General features: G+C 45.2%; 1 protein-coding gene across 2 annotated transcripts in view; it reads right to left on the reverse strand.

Moving 5' to 3' along the window:
- Positions 1-19470, reverse strand: part of BLNK (B cell linker) — a 78244-nt gene that overhangs the window by 11114 nt on the left and 47660 nt on the right. For both annotated transcript variants that reach the window (XM_043597111.1, XM_043597112.1), the window contains 7 exons: positions 16189-16270; positions 15127-15198; positions 7646-7715; positions 5884-5911; positions 4994-5036; positions 2409-2493; positions 1949-1980 (listed from right to left, as the gene is read on the reverse strand). In XM_043597111.1, the coding sequence (XP_043453046.1) occupies positions 1949-1980; positions 2409-2493; positions 4994-5036; positions 5884-5911; positions 7646-7715; positions 15127-15198; positions 16189-16270 (412 nt within the window). The remainder of the gene's footprint in view (positions 1-1948; positions 1981-2408; positions 2494-4993; positions 5037-5883; positions 5912-7645; positions 7716-15126; positions 15199-16188; positions 16271-19470) is intronic.

Raw genomic sequence — 19470 nt, forward strand, 5'->3', positions numbered from 1 at the left:
TCTGTGCTGACAGCTCAGAGCCTGGAGCCTGCTTCGGATTCTGTGTCTCTCTTTCTCTGCTCCCCCTGCCACTCACACTGTCTGTCTCTGTCTCTCTTAAAAATAAACATTTAAAAATTTTTTTAAAAAAAGCAAGCAAGCAAGCAAGCCAGCAGTCCTGGGGAGCTCTAAGTTTTTGACCAGAGCAACCAGAATTGTCCTTTATTAGGAAGGGAAGCATGCAGGAGAAACAGGCTTAGATGTTTTCTCCTGGATGTTCAAAAGCGACAGCCACCCGTTGTAACAGGATGGGGCAGTGATGGCTTGGCGGGCCCAGCAAGGCTGGGCGTGAAGGAAGGGTGCGTTCTCATGGGTCGGGACAGTACTCCTGGGTGGGCGCAGCCACAGAGGGTGGGAGGTCAGGTTCTCCCAGGCCACACTGTATAAGGTGGTTGGTGGTTATTGCAGCTTGGGCAGTTAGGGGAGTTCAAGCCTGATATTTTCTGACCCTTGAATAAGTGCCAGTCCTGTTCTACCTTCCACATCTTAGTTCATTTTGTCCTCACACGGGCCCATTGTGGGAGGAGCTATTAGACCCCATTTTCCAGCTGAGGCCCTGACCGCCCCATCCAAAACAGCAGACTCCACTGCCTCCGTTACTCTGTGACCCTACCCCTGCCAACTTGCTTTCTTTTTCTTTATAGCACTTTAACGTTTACCCGATAGCATATGATTTATCCAGTTGTTTCTGGTTTTTGTCTATCTCCCCTGGTAGAATAGAAGCTCCATAGGGGCAGGGATTCATTTGTTTTGTTCGGTGCTGTCTACCCTGTGTCTAGAACAGTGTCTGGCATGTGACAGATGGTTTGTAAGGATTTGTCAGTTGAAAGAATGACTTAGGTTGAAAAACAATAAAAAGTATAATAAAGCTTTACACAGTGAAAAAAAACATTTCTATAGCCAAACCATTTGTACTTTGTGTTCAGAATTTAAGAATACATATGTCTTTTATATATATGTTTGAATTTCATTCATTGAGATAAATGAAAAATCTAATTGAAACCTGAAAACTGATTAACATAAATGCACATAATTTTTTTGTTTATAACAATTATTTTATTTATGTTTACCAAATCTTGCTTATTTTGGAATATCTTCCAAATTACCCATGCACACTGGGGTTTTGTTTTGTTTTTCATTTTTTCCTACATTTGAGTAGAAGGGAAATCAAAGTTTGGGCAGTTCTGTTCTACAAGTCCGACTTCATAAGTTTTTAGGGTGATGTTCTATTTGCCTTGGGAAAATTATCCAGCTATTTGCCAAATATTTTTAGGGTAGCTTTTATGGATATATTTTATGAGCATCAAAGTGTCTTTTAGATTTAATTTCAATAACAATCATTTATTGAAGACCTTGTATATACAAAGCACTATATCTGGTACTTAATCTTATTTTGAAAACAGTTGTACTATTTTTATTAAAAAATTAAATATAAAAGATGCCCAGTATGACTGGTAAAATATTGAATCAATACTAAAAAAAGAAAAATGATCTCAGATTTATTTACTTTTGAAAATTACTCCATGAAACAAATATTCTTTTTTAAAATCTTCGTTTGTTTGTTTGTTTTGAGAGAGAGAGAGTGCACATGCAAGTGTGAGCAGGGGCGAGGCAGAGAGAGAGAGGGAGAGACAGAGAATCTCAAGCCGGCTCCACACCGTCAGCACAGAGCCTGATGAGGGGCTTGATCACAAACTAAGAGACCACGACCTGAGCCGAAATCAGTAGTTGGACGCTTAACCAGCCAAGCCACTCAGGTGTCCTGAAATAAATACTGTGGCTCCATCTAACAGAAAAGGAAACAAGTCAGAGAGGGCACTAAGATCCTCCAGCTGGAAGTGTTGCTCAGACATGAAGATCCCGCCTTACCTACAACGTGATATTGTTTTTCATGTTTCACCGTACTTACTTGGCAGAGGTACAGGTTTGTGATGGATTTGTCTGCAAGGAAGAATTTCAGATTAATTAAAGGGCAAAGCACAAGACGAACAAGTCTGACATTTTGCTTGCACTGAAGATGCTCTGAGCAGGGGCATCACAAAGGAGTCAACCCACATGGCCAATAAAACATATTGAAGGACAGATAAGGCACCAAAACCTTCAAGGTAAGTAAAACTATCCCCTTTAGTTTTTGAAAAGGAAGGGCCTTGACTAAAGTGTTAGATTTTAGTGAAGACCAATAAACCCAAATATTAGATCTTTGTGAGTCTAAGAAGTTCTTTTAAAGTTCTTTCCTACTTAACACCTTTAAAAATTTTAATTGCAAAACAATGAATGTCAGATCTTTACCAAGCACTAAGCCCGTGTCACTATGCAATGTAACGATACAGGTGTTAGGGAAACTTATTTTTAAAGGAAGGGATTCTTACTTCTGGGCAGGAGGAAACACTGATGACTGCATATTTTCTTGTCTGTGACTAGATGCTCGGTGGCGTTCAGCAGGTATGGGTTTTTCTGCATTGAGAAAGTTTTCATATCAGACTAGAGTGAAATGTCTGTTCCCAACCCAGCAACATCAACCGAGAAGAAACGGATTTGGTCCGATGTTTTCCTATGAACCCATCTTTCACCAGGATGCCATCTGTTTGTGCACCTGTCAGTCTGGTGATGTGTTTGCACTATTAGGACGGGGCATCCTACCCAGCAGTGTTGCAGGCACACCTCACAGCTCTGTGGCAATATACATGGGGACTGAGCCACGGGGGCTGGACCTTTAAATGTGTGAGTACAGGTGGGAGCCAGAGACGAACAAGTTTGACCCACACCTGTATCCCTCACACAGGTGTTGCAACACACTTAGTTTATCTTCATTAGTCATAAGAGGTGTTATAAGTAATTTCTAACTGATAAGAGGTAAAATATGAGAGTTTGCAAATAATCTACTCTTTTTGCAAAATTAACTGAGCAAATTCAAGGTCATCCCGATAATAATGTTAATCACATTTGCATTTCATTGTGTTTTCCTGAGTGGGAGAAGAAAGGGTGGGGTTATAACTGGTACACAGGGAAATGGGTAAACCTGAAATGTAAGAAATTTATGCTGAATTTATGTTGAACTTTACTGCTGGACCATGGATAAATGTGATGATACATTATTTTAATGCTTTGCTCTCCTTCAAATTTGGTCTAGGGCGTGTTAGAATCTCGGTATGTCTATGGGTGTGTGTTCCACATGGAAGAAAGGTGAACTATGGGTCTTCTGTTACAGGACCCCAAAAGAGTAAAAGCAGTATGAACTCAAAGATTCAAATAAATGATAAAATAGACTTGAGAGGTTCATGTAATGCAGCAAAATTCAGAAGCCTTGAGGCCCTGAAGAATGTTTTAAGTCGATGGCACCCTACTTTGAGCTGCCATGTGAGATGTTTTGTTCATGACTTTACAACTTGATAATTTCGGAAGGAGAAACAATGAACACACTTGGTTCCCACAGCCTGATGACCACCCTGCTTTGTCTCTGCAGTCCTGGAGGTTTCCTTTCTAGGTGAGAAGAGGCTGTTCACCTGCACTGGGCTTGGAAGATTATTGCCTCTGTCCCTGAGACAAGTCACAAAAGAGACAGCATGCCAAGCTCTTGTACTAGGAGCCCTTTGGGAATGAGGACACCGGAGCTGCGTGGCACATGCCAAGAGCTCCTTCTGGGCTGGTTTTCAAAGGCTCCTGAAGTCAATGGAATTTGCACAGGGTTGAGCTTACTTCCTGCAGAGGCTCACCCTAGGGCTCCACTATAATTTGAGCTCCCTGCTCAACAGGCACAGAAAACTGTAAGGTATGGAAGGACAGTGAGGCAAAAGCATCAAAGGAAAGGGAGATGAAAGCCAGATAGCAGAAAGGGAGTGATAGCTCAAAAATAGCCTGGAGGAAGAAAGATGTGGGAAACAGATGTAAAAAAAAACAAACAAACAATGGAGCAGTTGAAGCAGACAGGCGAGGTGTAGGACACATTCAGAAAATGTCCAACATCCATCGTCAAAGAAACCAGAGCATTTTATGTGGATGTGCCCATGTTAACTCAGGAAATGGTGAGAATACTCAGCTTTAACGCTGGGTAGCTTCAGTTGTAGAATTAGATGGTTTAGGGCTTTAACTCTATATAGTGTTCTAAGTGTTGAGATCATGGATAGTTCTTACTTCTTTCTTTTTTTTTTTTTATTTCCCCCAATATTTTTCAAATACAGATAGTTTTTTAAATGGAAAATTCCGATTAAAAGTATTTGTGAGGTTTTAAGGATACGATAAAGCGAAGAAAAACATTTGAAAATGTGAGGTACTAAAATAGACATTTGAATTCAGAAAACATTACTTTCAACACTTAGCAAAAGAACTTGCTCAGATAAACAGATTTTTATAAGTTTCATTACTGCAACTAAGCTATTGTTTCTAAAATACATGAATGCCTCTAAATAAGTCTTCATATCTATGTAAAGCCATAGATCCGTGTCTGGCAAGTCATATGTCTCCAAACAGGCAGGTTTGGGGCGTGTAGACTACAGCCTTGCCCCAAAGACACTGGCTCAAAATCTCAGGTCCTTCCTGCTCGTTGCAAAGCCAAGGCCACTTTATTTAGAAACCCGAGTTTCAGGGGCGCCTGGGTGGCGCAGTCGGTTAAGCGTCCGACTTCAGCCAGGTCACGATCTCGCGGTCCGTGAGTTCGAGCCCCGCGTCAGGTTCTGGGCTGATGGCTCAGAGCCTGGAGCCTGTTTCCGATTCTGTGTCTCCCTCTCTCTCTGCCCCTCTCCCGTTCATGCTCTGTCTCTCTCTGTCCCAAAAATAAAATAAACGTTGAAAAAAAAAATTAAAAAAAAAAAAAAAAAAAAAAAAAAGAAACCCGAGTTTCATATTCACAATTGCTTTATAAGTAGTCAAAGCAAATTAGAAATACGCTTATGTACAAATCCTTAATTAAAATAGCTTTGAGAGGACATACTCATCCTTCAGAATAATACAGGTTTACCTTCACAAACAGCTGAAGCGTTCTGTTGAGGCGTAAGTGGAGTCTATTAAAAAAAAAATAGCCAAGGATATTCACTACGGTGGGATGTGGAAATAAATGTCAAAGCAACATTATTAAAATGAGTACTTGGGGAGGGCATTTCTTTGATGCATAGCTGTTGTTTCAATCACAAGAACAACAATAAAAAGCACCCAGTTCCCAGCCCAACATCTGCAATAAGCAGCAATGGACTAGAAGTGTATCACGGAAGGGGCAGTGTCGCCCTGGTGTAGGGACTTGCGTGCCCTGTCAGCAAGGCTCACGGATGCCGTGACCCCCAGTAGCTGCTGGCCAGTAGCTCTTGCACAGAGGGAATGTGGCCTCTGGCTCTGGTCTTAGGGCCCCACCTCAGTGTTTGCTAAGTGACTGCAGATGTCAGGTTACAGAGTAGGCACTAGGTCAAGGGCGGCTTCCTCAGACAGTGGGCTGGCCCAGGTTCCCCACATTCTGGCCAGAATCCAAGTGTAGTCGGGCCTGTGTGTGCCTGATACACCATTAGCCCCCAGGCCGGCAGATGGAAAGCAGACACAGGCGCTCCCCATGGGGAAGGCAGATGTCAGGGGAGGAAGGGAGCCCGGCTGCCACCTTGGATCTGCTGCTCACACTCGGTGAAGCCCCCCCCTCCCCGCCCCTCCCGCCCCCGGGGGCTAAGTGAGGATGAGCTCCTCCCATGCAGCCTCTTCCCTGGCTAACTGAGGAAGCTAAATTTCTCTTGGAGCATCTGGGCGGCAACTTCAGTTGCTAAAATTGCTGTGTTCACCTTAGCTGGAAGCACTGTCAACTTTAAATAAGGGAATAAGAATAAGCATGGCAGGAAATATGAAACACATTTAAATGCAAAATTAACTTACTGTCTTCAGTGGGGTAGCTGGTTTTTTCCTGGAGGATAAAAAGAGATTGGGCTTTGTTAAAACATAACAAAGATAGAGTGGAGCTGACTGCTTATCATTTCACTCTCCAATTTAAACTAGAATAATAAACATGATATGCGTGTGTTGGGAGACTATCCTTCAAGGGCAGAGGGGGATGGAATGGGGATTTAGTCCTGATCCTCCCAGCTTCAGATAGAGTCCACTGACAGATGGCTAAGAGTTAACTGGGGATAAACGGGAGCGCCAGTTGCCAGGGCGTCAGGATCGCTGAGTTCTTGTTCCAGTTCCGCTGCTGATTGCTCTGTGACCTCAGGCCTCTTTCCCTCGCCTGTGAGGCTGGTTGCAGCTTTAGTTTCCTTGTCCGTAAAATGAGGACTAGACTCGGTATTTTCAAAGTATGGACACAGAGACCTCCCATCCTCCGGCGTATGGACAGCGTATGGAGTGGAGATAGGAGGATGGCCCAGCAGGTGGAACCGCAGCCAGCACCCTCCTTGCCCACTGCTGTCCTGCCTCAGGTGACTATTCTCTACTAGACACTTACCTAGGATTCCATCCCGAGCAGAGAAATCGAAGACCAACACAAGTGTGAAAACCACTGTGATCTGTGGTCCTGTAGGGGCTTGTCTCAGCTTGGTTCCGGTAGAGATTATAATCGAATATTGTAAGAGTGTATACTTCTTTTCTGTGTTTAAAGACTGTCACCTCCTCTCTCTCTCTCTCTCTCTCTCTCTTTCTCTGTCTCATTTTGTTTTGGGCTCAGAGCTGGAAGATGGGGGGGAAGAACACTAACAATTCCCAAGTGCCTGTCTCTGGGTTAGGCTTTTCATGTTCCTTAAACCTCACGGTGACCTTTTAAAATGGATATTATTGTTGCATTTTGGAGATTAGGAAGCTGAGGCTCAGAGAGATTAAGTAATTTGCCCAAAGTGATAAAACTCAGGCAAGGGAGAAATTTTGGTCAATAAACCTTTGAACCTAAGAATTTCTTTGCTTTCCACAGAGGCGGAATCAAGATTATAATCATGCAGGCCAGCTTTGTACATATTTAAGCGGGCTTTTAAAATAACCTATTGAATCAATATAAAATTATGGGGGTCACTGTTTGTGATATTAATACATTACAGCACCTAACAGTTTACAAAGCTCTTTTACATTCAATAAGAAAGTATTACTCTCTTATCTCACCTTTGAAAGGAACCTCGGGCAGTATGGCCTTTGATGGAACAATCCAGTGTGTGCTGTTGGGTGTACACGTGTTTGTTTACATATCGTTAACTACTCGAAAGAGAAGTGGAGGAGTAGAAAGCAAAGATGAAACCTGCTCATGGGTCTCAAAATTATTCAGGCGCTGGAGCTTCTGTCTTTCGGAACACAGGTCAATGAACTCAAGACTTAACTAAGAATTTAGGGGAGGAAAGACTGCTGGTTCTTTATTTCAGCAGGAGACCCGCAGGAGACCCGTAGTCTGAGTTGCACGCCAGGGGAGCGGAGGAGAACAGGGCAGTGGGGCTTGTTTTCCACACCCTTTAGGAACACACCTACTGTAACGTGAGGTGCACCTGTATCTGAGCCTGGGCCGCTGTGCTCCTCTGGAGGGAAATAGCAGAAAAAGCCCCCGCGTCCCCCCCGGGTTCTCAGGCAGGACCGCTCTGTGGATTCCAGGAGGCCCTGCCCACAGCAGTGGTGGAGAGCGTCCACTCACATCTCACAGGGCTGATTCTCCACAGCAGGTACTCACCCGGCCCGGGGCATTGGGGACGGCGCAGCAGGAGAAGGTGACTTGGCGTCCCAGGCCCCGCTGTTACGACCTGCACAAACATACACACAGGTTAGTCTCCGAGTCCTGAACCTGGGGCTGACGGTCACAGTGAGGCTGGCCTTTCCAGCAGGCTCAGAGATGTAGGCACATTTTTGGTTTTTTTCAGTCAAGCATGTATAGGGGGTTACACAGAAGCTATTGGGGAAAGCCTATAGGCAAAGGTGATGAAATATCTAAATGATGGCAATTTATAAGCTCAGAACCAGAATGAGAAGTAGGGACTCCATCTTAATATTTCTAAATGGCCTTCTCTTCCATGGCACAAGCACAGAACCCCTGATTCTGTGGGCTCAGTGAAAGCCCCCCAGTGTTCCTATAGGAAGGAGCCAAGAGCTCATACCTGCATCTATATACACACACACTGCACAGATGTGCACACCAGCAGTGCCTAGGGACAACGTGACAGACCCACCACTCCCACTACGAGCCCATATGCACTGTTCATTTGCAATCACACCGACATACACCATACACACCTCACATTCACAGGCTGTTCATTCATCTCTGAATTCTCAGGCCTTTTTGCCCGTTGCACAGACAGATCGAGTCAAGTAACAAGCTACTGCCTAATCGCAACTTCCAGAGTCACAGAAGGGACCCAGCGGGCCTCGTCTGCTGCACCGCACTGCCCTCCCGCTACCTAAGGCAGGGGGCAGACGGTCATGAGGGAGGAACGGAGACAGGCAGAGCTTCACCACAAGGACAGAGCAGGCCAGGAGGGAGAGAGCCAGACACCAAGCCAGCTCCCCTCCGCGTCTCCCGGCTGCCTTCTCTCAGGCTGATGCTCACCTGCCTGGGCGTCACGGCCCAGTGAGACAAAAGCGCTTTATTGACTTAAAGTGAACCGAATACGCATTTTGTTAAGAAACGACTACATTTCTAAGCCCACAGTTCCTACTGGACCTACAGGGGATGCTCTGGAAATACAGGTTGGACCTGCCCTCAGTATGTATTATTTTAGTTTGCGAGATAAAGCACGTATCGGTGAGTGCTGAGGCAGTAATCGCCTACTGAGAATTACTGAGAACCCGGTACGTGAAGAGCACTGTGTCAGGGGTTGTGGAAGAGGTGAAGACGCAGAGATAGGCCTCTGCCCCCTCGGAATTTGCAGCATGAGGACATACGCCCGCCATGCCGCTTCCCCTCACAGGACCACCTACGCCAAACACAAAAAAGAAAAAGGCCTCCACAGGCATGACAAATAGAGATCATAAAGCTCATTCTCATGTACTTTAGAGAGAGAGAAAGAGAGAGAGAGAGAGGCCTTCAGGCTTTCGTTTAGAGCCCATCCACTCCTTTTCTACACACAGTCCTTACACAGAACTAGTTTCCGCGAATGCCCGGAACGGCCCTCCACAGGACTCTCACTTACATGTTAACCCAATCTTGATGTGACTTTTAAGAACTTTTGCAAAAGAGACTATGTTCAGAATTTTTACCATTTCATATGACCATAAACTGAGATGCCATCTGAATATGAAGTGTGAGTCCAAGTGTGTTTCACTGGTTGGTGAACCAACCAAATGGATGTTGTCCTTCAAATTCTTAATACCTGACTGATGCTATTAAAATACCCTTGGCTACTCATAGATCTTGATGGAGGGTTTCAGGGATGGAGGGGGAAAAACGCTCGTCTGAAAAGTAAGGAAATAGAAAGAAGGTCTGAGTCAGAATTTCCTCCCTGGGGTTTTCCCTCTCTTTTGATGCCAAAGCTCATCTGGCCTGGGGTACATTGTTGTCATATTTTTACTGCCTGGCTTCTCTACGGAGCTTCCCTTCCCTTCACATCTTCAAACAGTCTGCCAACATGTTCCTTCCCCCGCCCTTGCTCATAAATAACTTCTGCTATCAGAGAGGGAGGAGCATGCCGCCTTCCCCTGTGGTGGTACCATAAGTGTCGGTGGGAAACCGATAGTCTCACACCAGGACAGGGTTCTAGTTATTTCTTTGCCACCAGATGGGCTGGGTGACCTCTTACAAGTCATTGCGTTTCAGTCTCCCCCACTGTGAAATGGGGACACAACCACGACCGTACCTACTTCACAGTTACTTGTGGTAAGATGAGAGGGGAACCTGGAAAATGTAAAGAATTAGCCAAGTATAAACTAATATTTCTGGAAAGGGACTGAAAGTACTTGAGGTAAAAACGTTACGCTAAGTGAAAAGAGCCAGAGGGAGAAGGCTTCCTACTATATGACTCCAGCTATATGAGATGTTCAGAAAAGGCCAATCTACATCAACAGGAAGCAGATCAGTGGTTGCCTGGGGCTGGGGGTGGGAAGAACATTCACCAAAAATGGGCATAAAGGATCTTTTAGAGTTGGTGTGGGCAAGGAGATTTTCTACAACTGGATTGTAGTGATGGTTAAAAAACTCTGTAAATGTAATGATTTATAAAAAATACTGCAGTACACTGTTGGTGGGAACGCAGACTGGTGTGGCCACTCTGGAAAACAATGTGGAGATTCCTCATAAAATTAAAAATACATCTACCTTATGACCCAGAAATAGCACTGTTAGGAATTCATCCAAGGGATACGTGAGTGCTGATCATAGGGGAACATGCACCCCAATGTTTATAGCAGTGCTATCAATAATAGCTAAATTATGGAAAGAGCCCAAATGTCCATCGACTAATGAGTGGATAAAGAAGATGTGGTTTATATATACAATGGAATACTACTTGGCAATGGGAAAGAATGAAATCCTGCCATTTGCAACAACACGGATGAAACCGGAAGGTATTATGCTAAGTGAAATAAGTCAGTCAGAGAAAAACAGATATCATATGTTTACACTCATATGTGGAACTTGAGAAACTTAACAGAAGTTAAGAGGAAGGGAAGGGGAAAAAATAGTTTCAAACAGAGAGGGATTAAGAGATTCTTAAAATTTTTTTTTTCAACGTTTATTTATTTTTGGGACAGAGAGAGACAGAGCATGAACGGGGGAGGGGCAGAGAGAGAGGGAGACACAGAATCAGAAACAGGCTCCAGGCTCCGAGCCATCAGCCCAGAGCCCGATGCGGGGCTCGAACTCACGGACCGCGAGATCATGACCTGGCTGAAGCCGGACACTTAACCGACTGTGCCACCCAGGCGCCCCAAGAGATTCTTAAATATAGAGAACAAACTGACGCTTGATGAAGGGGCAGGGGAGAGGGGAAAATGGGAGATGGGCATTGAGGAGGGCACTTGTTGGGAAGAGCACTGGGTGTTGTATGTATGCGATGAATCATGGGAATCTCCCCCCGAAACCAAGAGCACAGTGTATACATTGTATGTTAGCTACCTTGACAACAAATTATATTTAAAAAATAATAATAAATAAATAAAGTGACTGAAAATAGAAAAAAAATCCTGCAGTATACACGTAAAACAAGTGAGTTTTACAATATGTAAATTATAACTCACAAAGGTCAGTAAATATGATTACTGCTATTTTTGTTTTAGCATCTTGCTACCAACCACCACAGTGTCTCCAGGTGCTGGGCACTGCTGGGCACTGCGGGTACTTTCAATGTGCCATCTCGAAACGTCACATAACATCACATGGAGCAAACGGAGGCCCAGAGAGGTTAAGTGGCAGGGCTGGGCTTGAAAAGCAAGGCTACCTGAGTTTCAAGCCAGGTGGGTACCTTTCCTCTCTGGCCAATGCCTCCTAGTGTTACTGTGGGCTCTGATCTGGCAGGTCAGATTCACCTGCTGTTTCTCCCTTACTTCAGGAAAGATTGGTGAAACTGAGTGGTGCTTTTGTGGATGCCGGTGGGAAGATGCAGAATGGCTGTCCTATTTCCGGCTCTCTGCTGCTCTGGGCCTGAGGTCAGACCTAAGGGCATGCTGGGGGGGACAACCTGGTCCCCTCTTTGTGACCAGGATCCTTGCTTTCTGGTGAAGCCAAATTCTTGGCTGGAATACTCCAGAGGAGAAATTGGAAATGCGACAGAGGGAGATGTGTCCAAAAGCATAATGATAAGAAAAAAAAATCAGCTTTGTTTTCATTGTATTGAGCAAAAAATGATGCTAATGTGTGCATGGCTGGTGCTTACCAAAGTTCTCGACTAGGAAAATGACTTACTCTCTGTTTTTCCTTCTACCACATGTATTTTATGTATCATCCTCTCTTCGGTTCTACATACAACGTTGGCAAGTTTTCTTTTCTTTTCTTTAAGTGTTTATTTATTTTTGAGAGAGACAGAGGCAGAATGCGAGTGGGTTGGGGCAGAGAGAGAGGGAGACACAGAATCTGAAGCAGGCTCCAGGCTCTGAGCTGTCAGCACAGAGCCTGAGGCGAGGCTCGAACCCACGAGCTGCGAAATCATGACCTGAACTGAAGCCAGATGCTCAACCGACTGAGCCACCCAGGCGCCCCAATGTTGGCAAGTTTTCTTATCCTTAACAATCCCAATGTTGGCACTGTAAGCCCTCGGGATTTCCGACTCTTTCCTAGCTGTTCTAGAAATCCTGGTATTATTAGTGGGGCTTGCACACCAGCTGGAGCATCGCTTACTCTCAGGCCCTGTATGAGCTCTTACCAAATAAAGAGATTTAATTTAACAATTTCAGAACAGTTTGGCTTACAGGTAACATGCAACTTGCATATTAACAGGGGATCGTAAATTCCCCAAACTCCTTCCCTATCTTAGGAAATTAGCAGATAGATCCCTTTTTATTTTTATTTTTTTTAATTTTTTTTTCAACGTTTATTTATTTTTGGGACAGAGAGAGACAGAGCATGAACGGGGGAGGGGCAGAGAGAGAGGGAGACACAGAATCGGAAACAGGCTCCAGGCTCTGAGCCATCAGCCCAGAGCCTGATGCGGGGCTCGAACTCACGGACCGCGAGATCGTGACCTGGCTGAAGTCGGACGCTTAACCGACTGCGCCACCCAGGCGCCCCGATAGATCCCTTTTTAAATGCGACTTACTTAGAGGAAGTTCAGAAGTGCATCCCCTGTCTACCCTCTTCTGACAAAAGCTGCAAATCAGCCAGGGGGTGCACAGCTGTCCTCTAAATCACGGTTAGAAATAAATCACTAAAAAAATGTCAGTCTTTCAGTTTGTTTAGATCAGTGGTTCTTAACTAGGGATACTTTGTCCCTCCTGCCCCTGGGACATTTGGCCATGTCTGGAGACACCTTAGCTTATCACTACTGGGGAGATGATGTTATTGGCACCTATTTGGGGCAGAGGCAGCCAAGGATGCTGCTAAACATCTCACGTGCACAGGGCAGCTAGGATAACAAAGAATGATCTAGCCCTAAATACCAACTGTGTGGAGGCTGAGACACTCTGATGCAGGGTAAAACTTTATGCAGAAAGAAAGAAACAACTGTTCCCTGGGAGGTGTACAGGGCACTCTGCCAGACTGGTCACGAATTAAGACATGCTAAACAAAGGATTCCAAAGAACGGTAATAATAATAACAAAGAGCTCTCACTTTATGAGTGGGATTCATATACGTTTACTCAACTTAATTTTCAGGCTCCCTTAGGCATAGGTGCCATTTTCTCCTCCCATGTTTTCAGAGGAGAAAACTAAGAAACGTACAGATTGCTTAGCTTGTTTGAAGTCTGGCCCCTAGCGCAAGTCGGAATCCAGATCTGAGCCCTCTGGCTTTGGAGTCTGTGCTGTCCTGAAACTGTGCTTCTCTGTATGGAGCATCGAGTAGAGGGAGACATGGCCCCTGCACCTAATTCACGGTGTGATCCTCGCCAAGTACCTTCTTAGCCATCAAAGAGCCAAAAGCAGCATCCATTAGCAGAGGCAACTATCATGGTGCAGACAGAAATACCAATCGAAGCCTTAGCATTTTCATGATGCCTATCTGGGCATTATCTGTAGTCTTCAAAGGCTAGTGGACAGTTATACAGAGACACAGGCAAGTAGTCTGAACATTCCTTTTATAAAAATCATCTCTGAAAACTGCTGTTTGCAAACTCAGAAACTCATTCTAACTGTTCAGGTTTCGTCCCTCCCAAATTATCTCACTTCCTTCCTCTTCCTGTACTTCCTCCCATCCGTGTCCACCAGTCACATAACCAGGAAATTATTTTCTTGTTCAGGTTTGGTTTCTTCTGGTGCCTCTAGTATTAAAATACAGCTATACTAGATTAATGGAAAACAAATGAATAAAACTGGCAGCATTTGGAGGCATTCAGAAACTCATCTCAGTGACTGAGGAGAGAGCCAAAAGGCAAGGGTATGGCTAAGTGGACTCTCGAACACAGGAGACAGAAGGTATGAAGTGACAAAGTAAAGGAAGCCTAGACTAAGGTAGTGGCAACAAAAACGGGAGAGCAAATTCAAGAAAAAGAAATGGCAGACTTTGGAAAGAACACAGGCCCTCAGGCATGTGACCTGGAGGCCGACATGCACAGAGGAACAGGGCCATCCTAAGGGCAGAGAGCTGATGAAGGCATTGAGCTTGAGGCCCTGGGTATGTCAAGTTGTTCAGAAGAGAAATTAGGTCAAAGTTGCACACCACGGGGCGCCTGCGTGGCTCAGTCAGTTACGCATCTGGCTTCGGCTCAGGTCGTGATCTCACAGTACGTGGGTTTGAGCCCCGCATCAGGCTCTCTGCTGTCAGCGCAGAGCCTACTTTGATCCTCTGTCTCCCTCTTTCCGCCCCTCCACCCCTCTCTCTCTCTCTCTCTTTCTCTCTCTCTTTCCCCTCTCTCAAAAATAAACATTTTTAAAAAGCTTGTTTATAGTTAAAAAGTTGCACACCAGAGAATTATTGGCTTGGACAAGAGAACTGAGGCCAGAAGAATGGATGGACCCCAAAGAAGTGAAAGAGAATATTCTTTCCCAAGCATGTGCCGTGTGCCAGGCACCGCATTAAAGATTTCCTGGGCACAATTCCAGAATTCTCCTGTCACAGGGCAGGGGCTATTATCTCCATTTACGGAGGAGAAAATCTGAAGATTGGAGAGGCAAAGGCCCAAAGTGGTACAGCTGGTAACTGGGAGCACCAGGATTCCAACCCACGTCTGTCTGGTCCCAAACCCAAGCTTTTAACCACCACAATATTCTGAAAGAAGAGTGGAGGGCTGAGGGCTGAACAGTGCAGATAGCCTCAGTCAGGGGAGGGGGAAAGAAGGAGCCAGAAAAGTACCCAAAGAAGTAGGAGAAAAGCCAGAACTGTCTGACAGAGGCCTTGGGATATGGGGGAGAGGGCCCCTCAACATAGGTGCTACGAGACAGTGGATGAGGATGAGCACAAGGCCTTCTGTCACAATTTATGAAGAAATTTGGAAACACAAGCGATTATTTCTTAATACTTGATCTGAGTTGTTTATGTTGTTTGGAATAGATTTAAAAACCAACCCCCCAGATGCAATCGTTTCACACACACACACACACACACACACACAGCATCGAATCACGCCTATACTTTACCTGACGCTGTCCCAGGAGGAGAGGCTGGCTTCGATGCGTTATTTGGTTTCGTAGATCTATTCACCGTGGGAGCTTAAACACACAAATACATGCATATATATATATAACAACGATAAATACAGTTTGTTGAGGGAGATTCACACTTATGGAAAAATGCATCGTGGGAACGATGGGTCAGACCAGGAAATTTGTAAAGAACGGGAAACACAACTGTTAAACACACAAGCCATGAAAAGAAGCCTTCTCCGAAGAAGCATCTTTAGAGTAAATGCATTAATGATTAAGGGAATAATCAATCTCTTGGATTCTGTGGGGTTTGGGGGCGCAATTTAATATCTATTTGCGGTTTCATGGTGATGGGTAGCTCAGGAGGGCCTTCAAGTTGCTGGCAATATTTGGGGAGTGCAGGAGGGGGGTGCTACAGAATGGCAGAGTAAAAACAGAGAATGACCACTTTGGACTCATTTATCAGGGGAGTAATGTTACTTGAAGAGCATCATGTTCTCCACAGTGACTCGCTCCAGAGTCAACACACCCCGCCCTGCTCCCGGTCCAAGGGTATGTGGCACCGGCTTCTAAAGATCACTTGTAATTGCACCTGTTACACCACGGAAGGCTTACAAACAAAACGTTTCTCATCGCTTGGGATAGCACTACATGTAAAGAGTCGGGCATATTTCGCTCCTTCTTCAGTCCTCTGCAGAAACTGTTCCGGTGCCATATTCGTGAGGCCAACACGGTGGCCTGCGGCTTTGTGAGGATTCAGTTTTATGAGAAATCCATTCTACGTGAGGACAGTTAAATAAGAACCTAGCTGCCTTCATAACTGGAGATGGGAGTACGGCAGGGTGGAAGGGCATGGGGGACCAAGGGCGGGACAGAGGTGGGTCTCTCCCTGATGCCTCTGCTCGGCCCCCACGGAAGGCAGATGTCGTGACCACAGAGGAGAGAGGCCCGGGCCCGGACTTTCTGTCCCCCCTGTTGGTGCTTGTCACCAGACAGCCTTGCGTGCCCCCATCCACCGCAAAAAGCGTTCGGGCGCTTAAAACTGCAAACGCTTGCCTTTTTCAGCTGGGAGTGAACTGCTTTCTGTGGGATGAATGTAGTTTTCGTCTTCATCCTCCAGAGGAACCACATAATCAGCCTGGAAGAAGTACGGAAACGAGTGAGAAGGAGGCCGTACATGCCACGTTCATCGTCTGGGGAGGAAGGATTTTGAAAATACCTTTGTTGGGACAGAATTCACACACCATTAAGTTCCCCTTTGTAAAGTGTATAGTTGGGTGGCTTTTAGTATATTCGCAGAGTGTGCGAGCATCACCCTAATCTAATTTGAGAACATTTTCATCCCCCCCCCAAACAGGAGCCCTGTGCTCATTAGTCACTTCTCCTCGATCCCTTCCCGGACCCAGTCAACCACTGATCTACCTTCCGTCTCTAAGAGCTGCCCATTCTGGGCACTGCCTAGAAATGGAGTCACACGACAGATACGTCTTTTGTGACTTCTTTCATACAGCATAGTAATTTCCGGTTTCAACCACGTATCATGTATCAGTCTTTCACTCACTTGTATGGCCAAATGATAGTCCGTTCTATGAATATAACACATTTTGATTATTCGGGTGGACCTTTGGGTGGTTTTCACTTTCCGGCTTTTATGAATAATGGTGCCGTGGACATTGGTGCGCGTCTTTGTGTTGATGTACGTTTCTCTCGGGAATATACCCAGTGGTGGAATTGCTGGGTCGTACAGTGGCTCTGTGTTTAAGTCTGGGGAACTGCCAGACTGTTTGCCAAAGTGCCTGTACCCTCTTCATTCCCACCAGCAGTGTGCGAGCGCTCCGATTTCTCCGCGTCCTCACCGACCCTTGTGACTGTCTGCCTTTTGGAATAGAACCATCCTGAGATGTAAAGTGGTATCTAATTATGGCTTTGACTTGCATTTCCCTGATGGTTCATGAGGTCGAGCCTCTTTTTGAATGCTTACTGCCCCTTTTTATAGCTGCTTTAGGCAAAAGTCTAATCGACTCCTTTGCCTATTTGTAATTGGGTTGTCTGTCTTTTTTATTATTGGGTTTATTATTGGGTTGGGTTCTTTAAATGCTCTAGACAGAAACCTCTTATCAAATATATAATTTGCAAAACTGTTCTCCCATTTTGTAGGTTGTTATTTCTTGGTGGTGTCACTTGTAGCACAAAAGCTTTACATTTTGAAGCCCATTTTAACTAAGTTTTCTGTTGTTGCTTCTGCTTTTGGTGATGTATCTAAGATACTACTGCCTAATGCAAGGTTGTAGGGATTTATACCTTTGTTCTCTTCTAAGAATGTTATAGTTTTAGCCCTTACCTTTAGGCCTATGATCTATTTTTCGTTACTTTTTGTCTATCATATGACGGGGGCCACTCTTATGTTTTCGTATGCGGATATACGGGTCTCCTAGCACATTTTTAAAAAAAACAATTCTTTCCCCACCGAATGGTCATGGCAACCTTGTCAATGATCAATTGACCAGAAATGAGGGGAGGAAGTGATTTAATGCTGACATGAAGCAAATGAGATGATCAGATCCCAAATGTGGTTTTTACCACCCATCTTGGGGGTAGCCAAGGAGGATACCAGGAGAAACAAAAACCAAACATTTACTGAGCACTTACTGCCGGGAACTCATCTGAGTACTCTACATGTGTTATTTCACTCAATCCTTAGAACCACCCGATAATATAGGTACTACTATCGGCTGCATTTCAAGAGGAAGAAACTTGAAGAAACTGAGGCCCAGAGAAGTGAAGTAGCTGGCTCACGTCCTCATAGGTAAAAAGTAGAAGAGCTGGGATTCAAGTATCGGTTCAAGGATCGAGCGCCCATACTCTTATCCACTACATTCTAGGACCTGCCTGCCTTCCCCTTCTCTTTCTGTCTTATTTCTACCCTCTCTTCCTAATTGCTGTTTCTCATCTCTTTCTTCACCTCCACACCTGGCTTCTGTGACCTCGGACAAGTTCTTCAACCCCTTTGCGCCTCATCTGTACCACTTCCTTATCTGTAAAATGGGGGTGATAATAGTACAGATTTCGTAGCGTTCTTGGGAGAGTTTAATGGGATAAATACAAAGTGCTCCGAACACCAGTGGACACCTAGCACTCAAGTGACAGCCACTCGTGTCATTAGGGCACAGGTGCTTCTTCCTCCCATGTTTTGCTCCCTCCCCAGCTCTCTGGTTAGCCTGTACCCCATACTTTTCCTGTAACCTGTACAGCAGGGCTAAGTATTTTTGGTTATTTATGCTTGTGCTTGACTTCTTCTTTTCCTATCTAATGGTTCAGCCAGATCTTAATGTTGGCCTATTTTTTTCGTTTTTAACCTCTTTCTTATCTTGACTGTCCATCTGCCCATTCCAGAATGCAGCCGCCTCCATACTTCTCCTTTTCCCACTGGTTCAAACTTGCCTGAGCCACCTCCACAAGGCTACTATTAGCAAAACTCTGCCTCTCCCCACGGGGGTCCGCTCTCAGCTATTCACAGAAATGGAGAGCCTTATATAACACACACAGTATTCATTTGTATGCTGTGTCTGAATTTATATCTTCATATAGATTTGCCAAGCGCTGAAAGAATTCACAGTGAGCCCCTAACAGCTGGTCTCTGCATCCTGTCCCCTGCTTGGCTTCCCTCTTCTCACCCCAAAAGGTCAGCATCACCTCTCAGACAGACAGACAGAGGACTGGCAAACCTCCTTTCTCTCTCTGTCAGCTGACTTTCTGACTTAAGCTTAAACTGTCCCTAGAGTAAAGTCATAAAGTAAAACGCTTCCAGAGGCAGGCAGGGAGACATGGGGACGTGTGCAGAGGAAGCGCATGTTCATGCCTTGTACGAGTGGTGGGGACTATGACCAATGGAAACAAGGTCAGGGATTCACAGCTGAGCCGGAGGACTGCCATGAGGCTCAGCGGCTTTGAGGCCATGACTGGCTCAGTGTTGCCCAGGCTTTCAGTTTTCAGGAGAAACTAGAAAATTGGATTTTGTAAAGAATCTAGAATATGCTAGAAAGGAACATACGACACAGGGAATCCTTCTATGGGTGAGGCACTGTAGTTAGTGCTGTTCTAATGCTAAATCCTTAAAATAATCTGAAGAGATTAAAAACTGAGGCTCAGAGAGGTTATCTGGCTCGCCCAAAGTCACACAGCTAATACGGGTCAAAGCAGGAATTTGGGCCTAAATGCTGCCACTATTTTATTTAAAAGTTTCCCTTGGGGCGCCTGGGTGGCTCAGTCAGTTGAGTGTCCGACTTTGGCTCAGGTCATGATCTTGGCTGTTCGTGGGTTCGAGCCCCTCATCAGGCC

This window comes from Prionailurus bengalensis, chromosome D2, assembly GCF_016509475.1.
Source record: "Prionailurus bengalensis isolate Pbe53 chromosome D2, Fcat_Pben_1.1_paternal_pri, whole genome shotgun sequence".
NCBI lineage: Eukaryota > Metazoa > Chordata > Mammalia > Carnivora > Felidae > Prionailurus > Prionailurus bengalensis.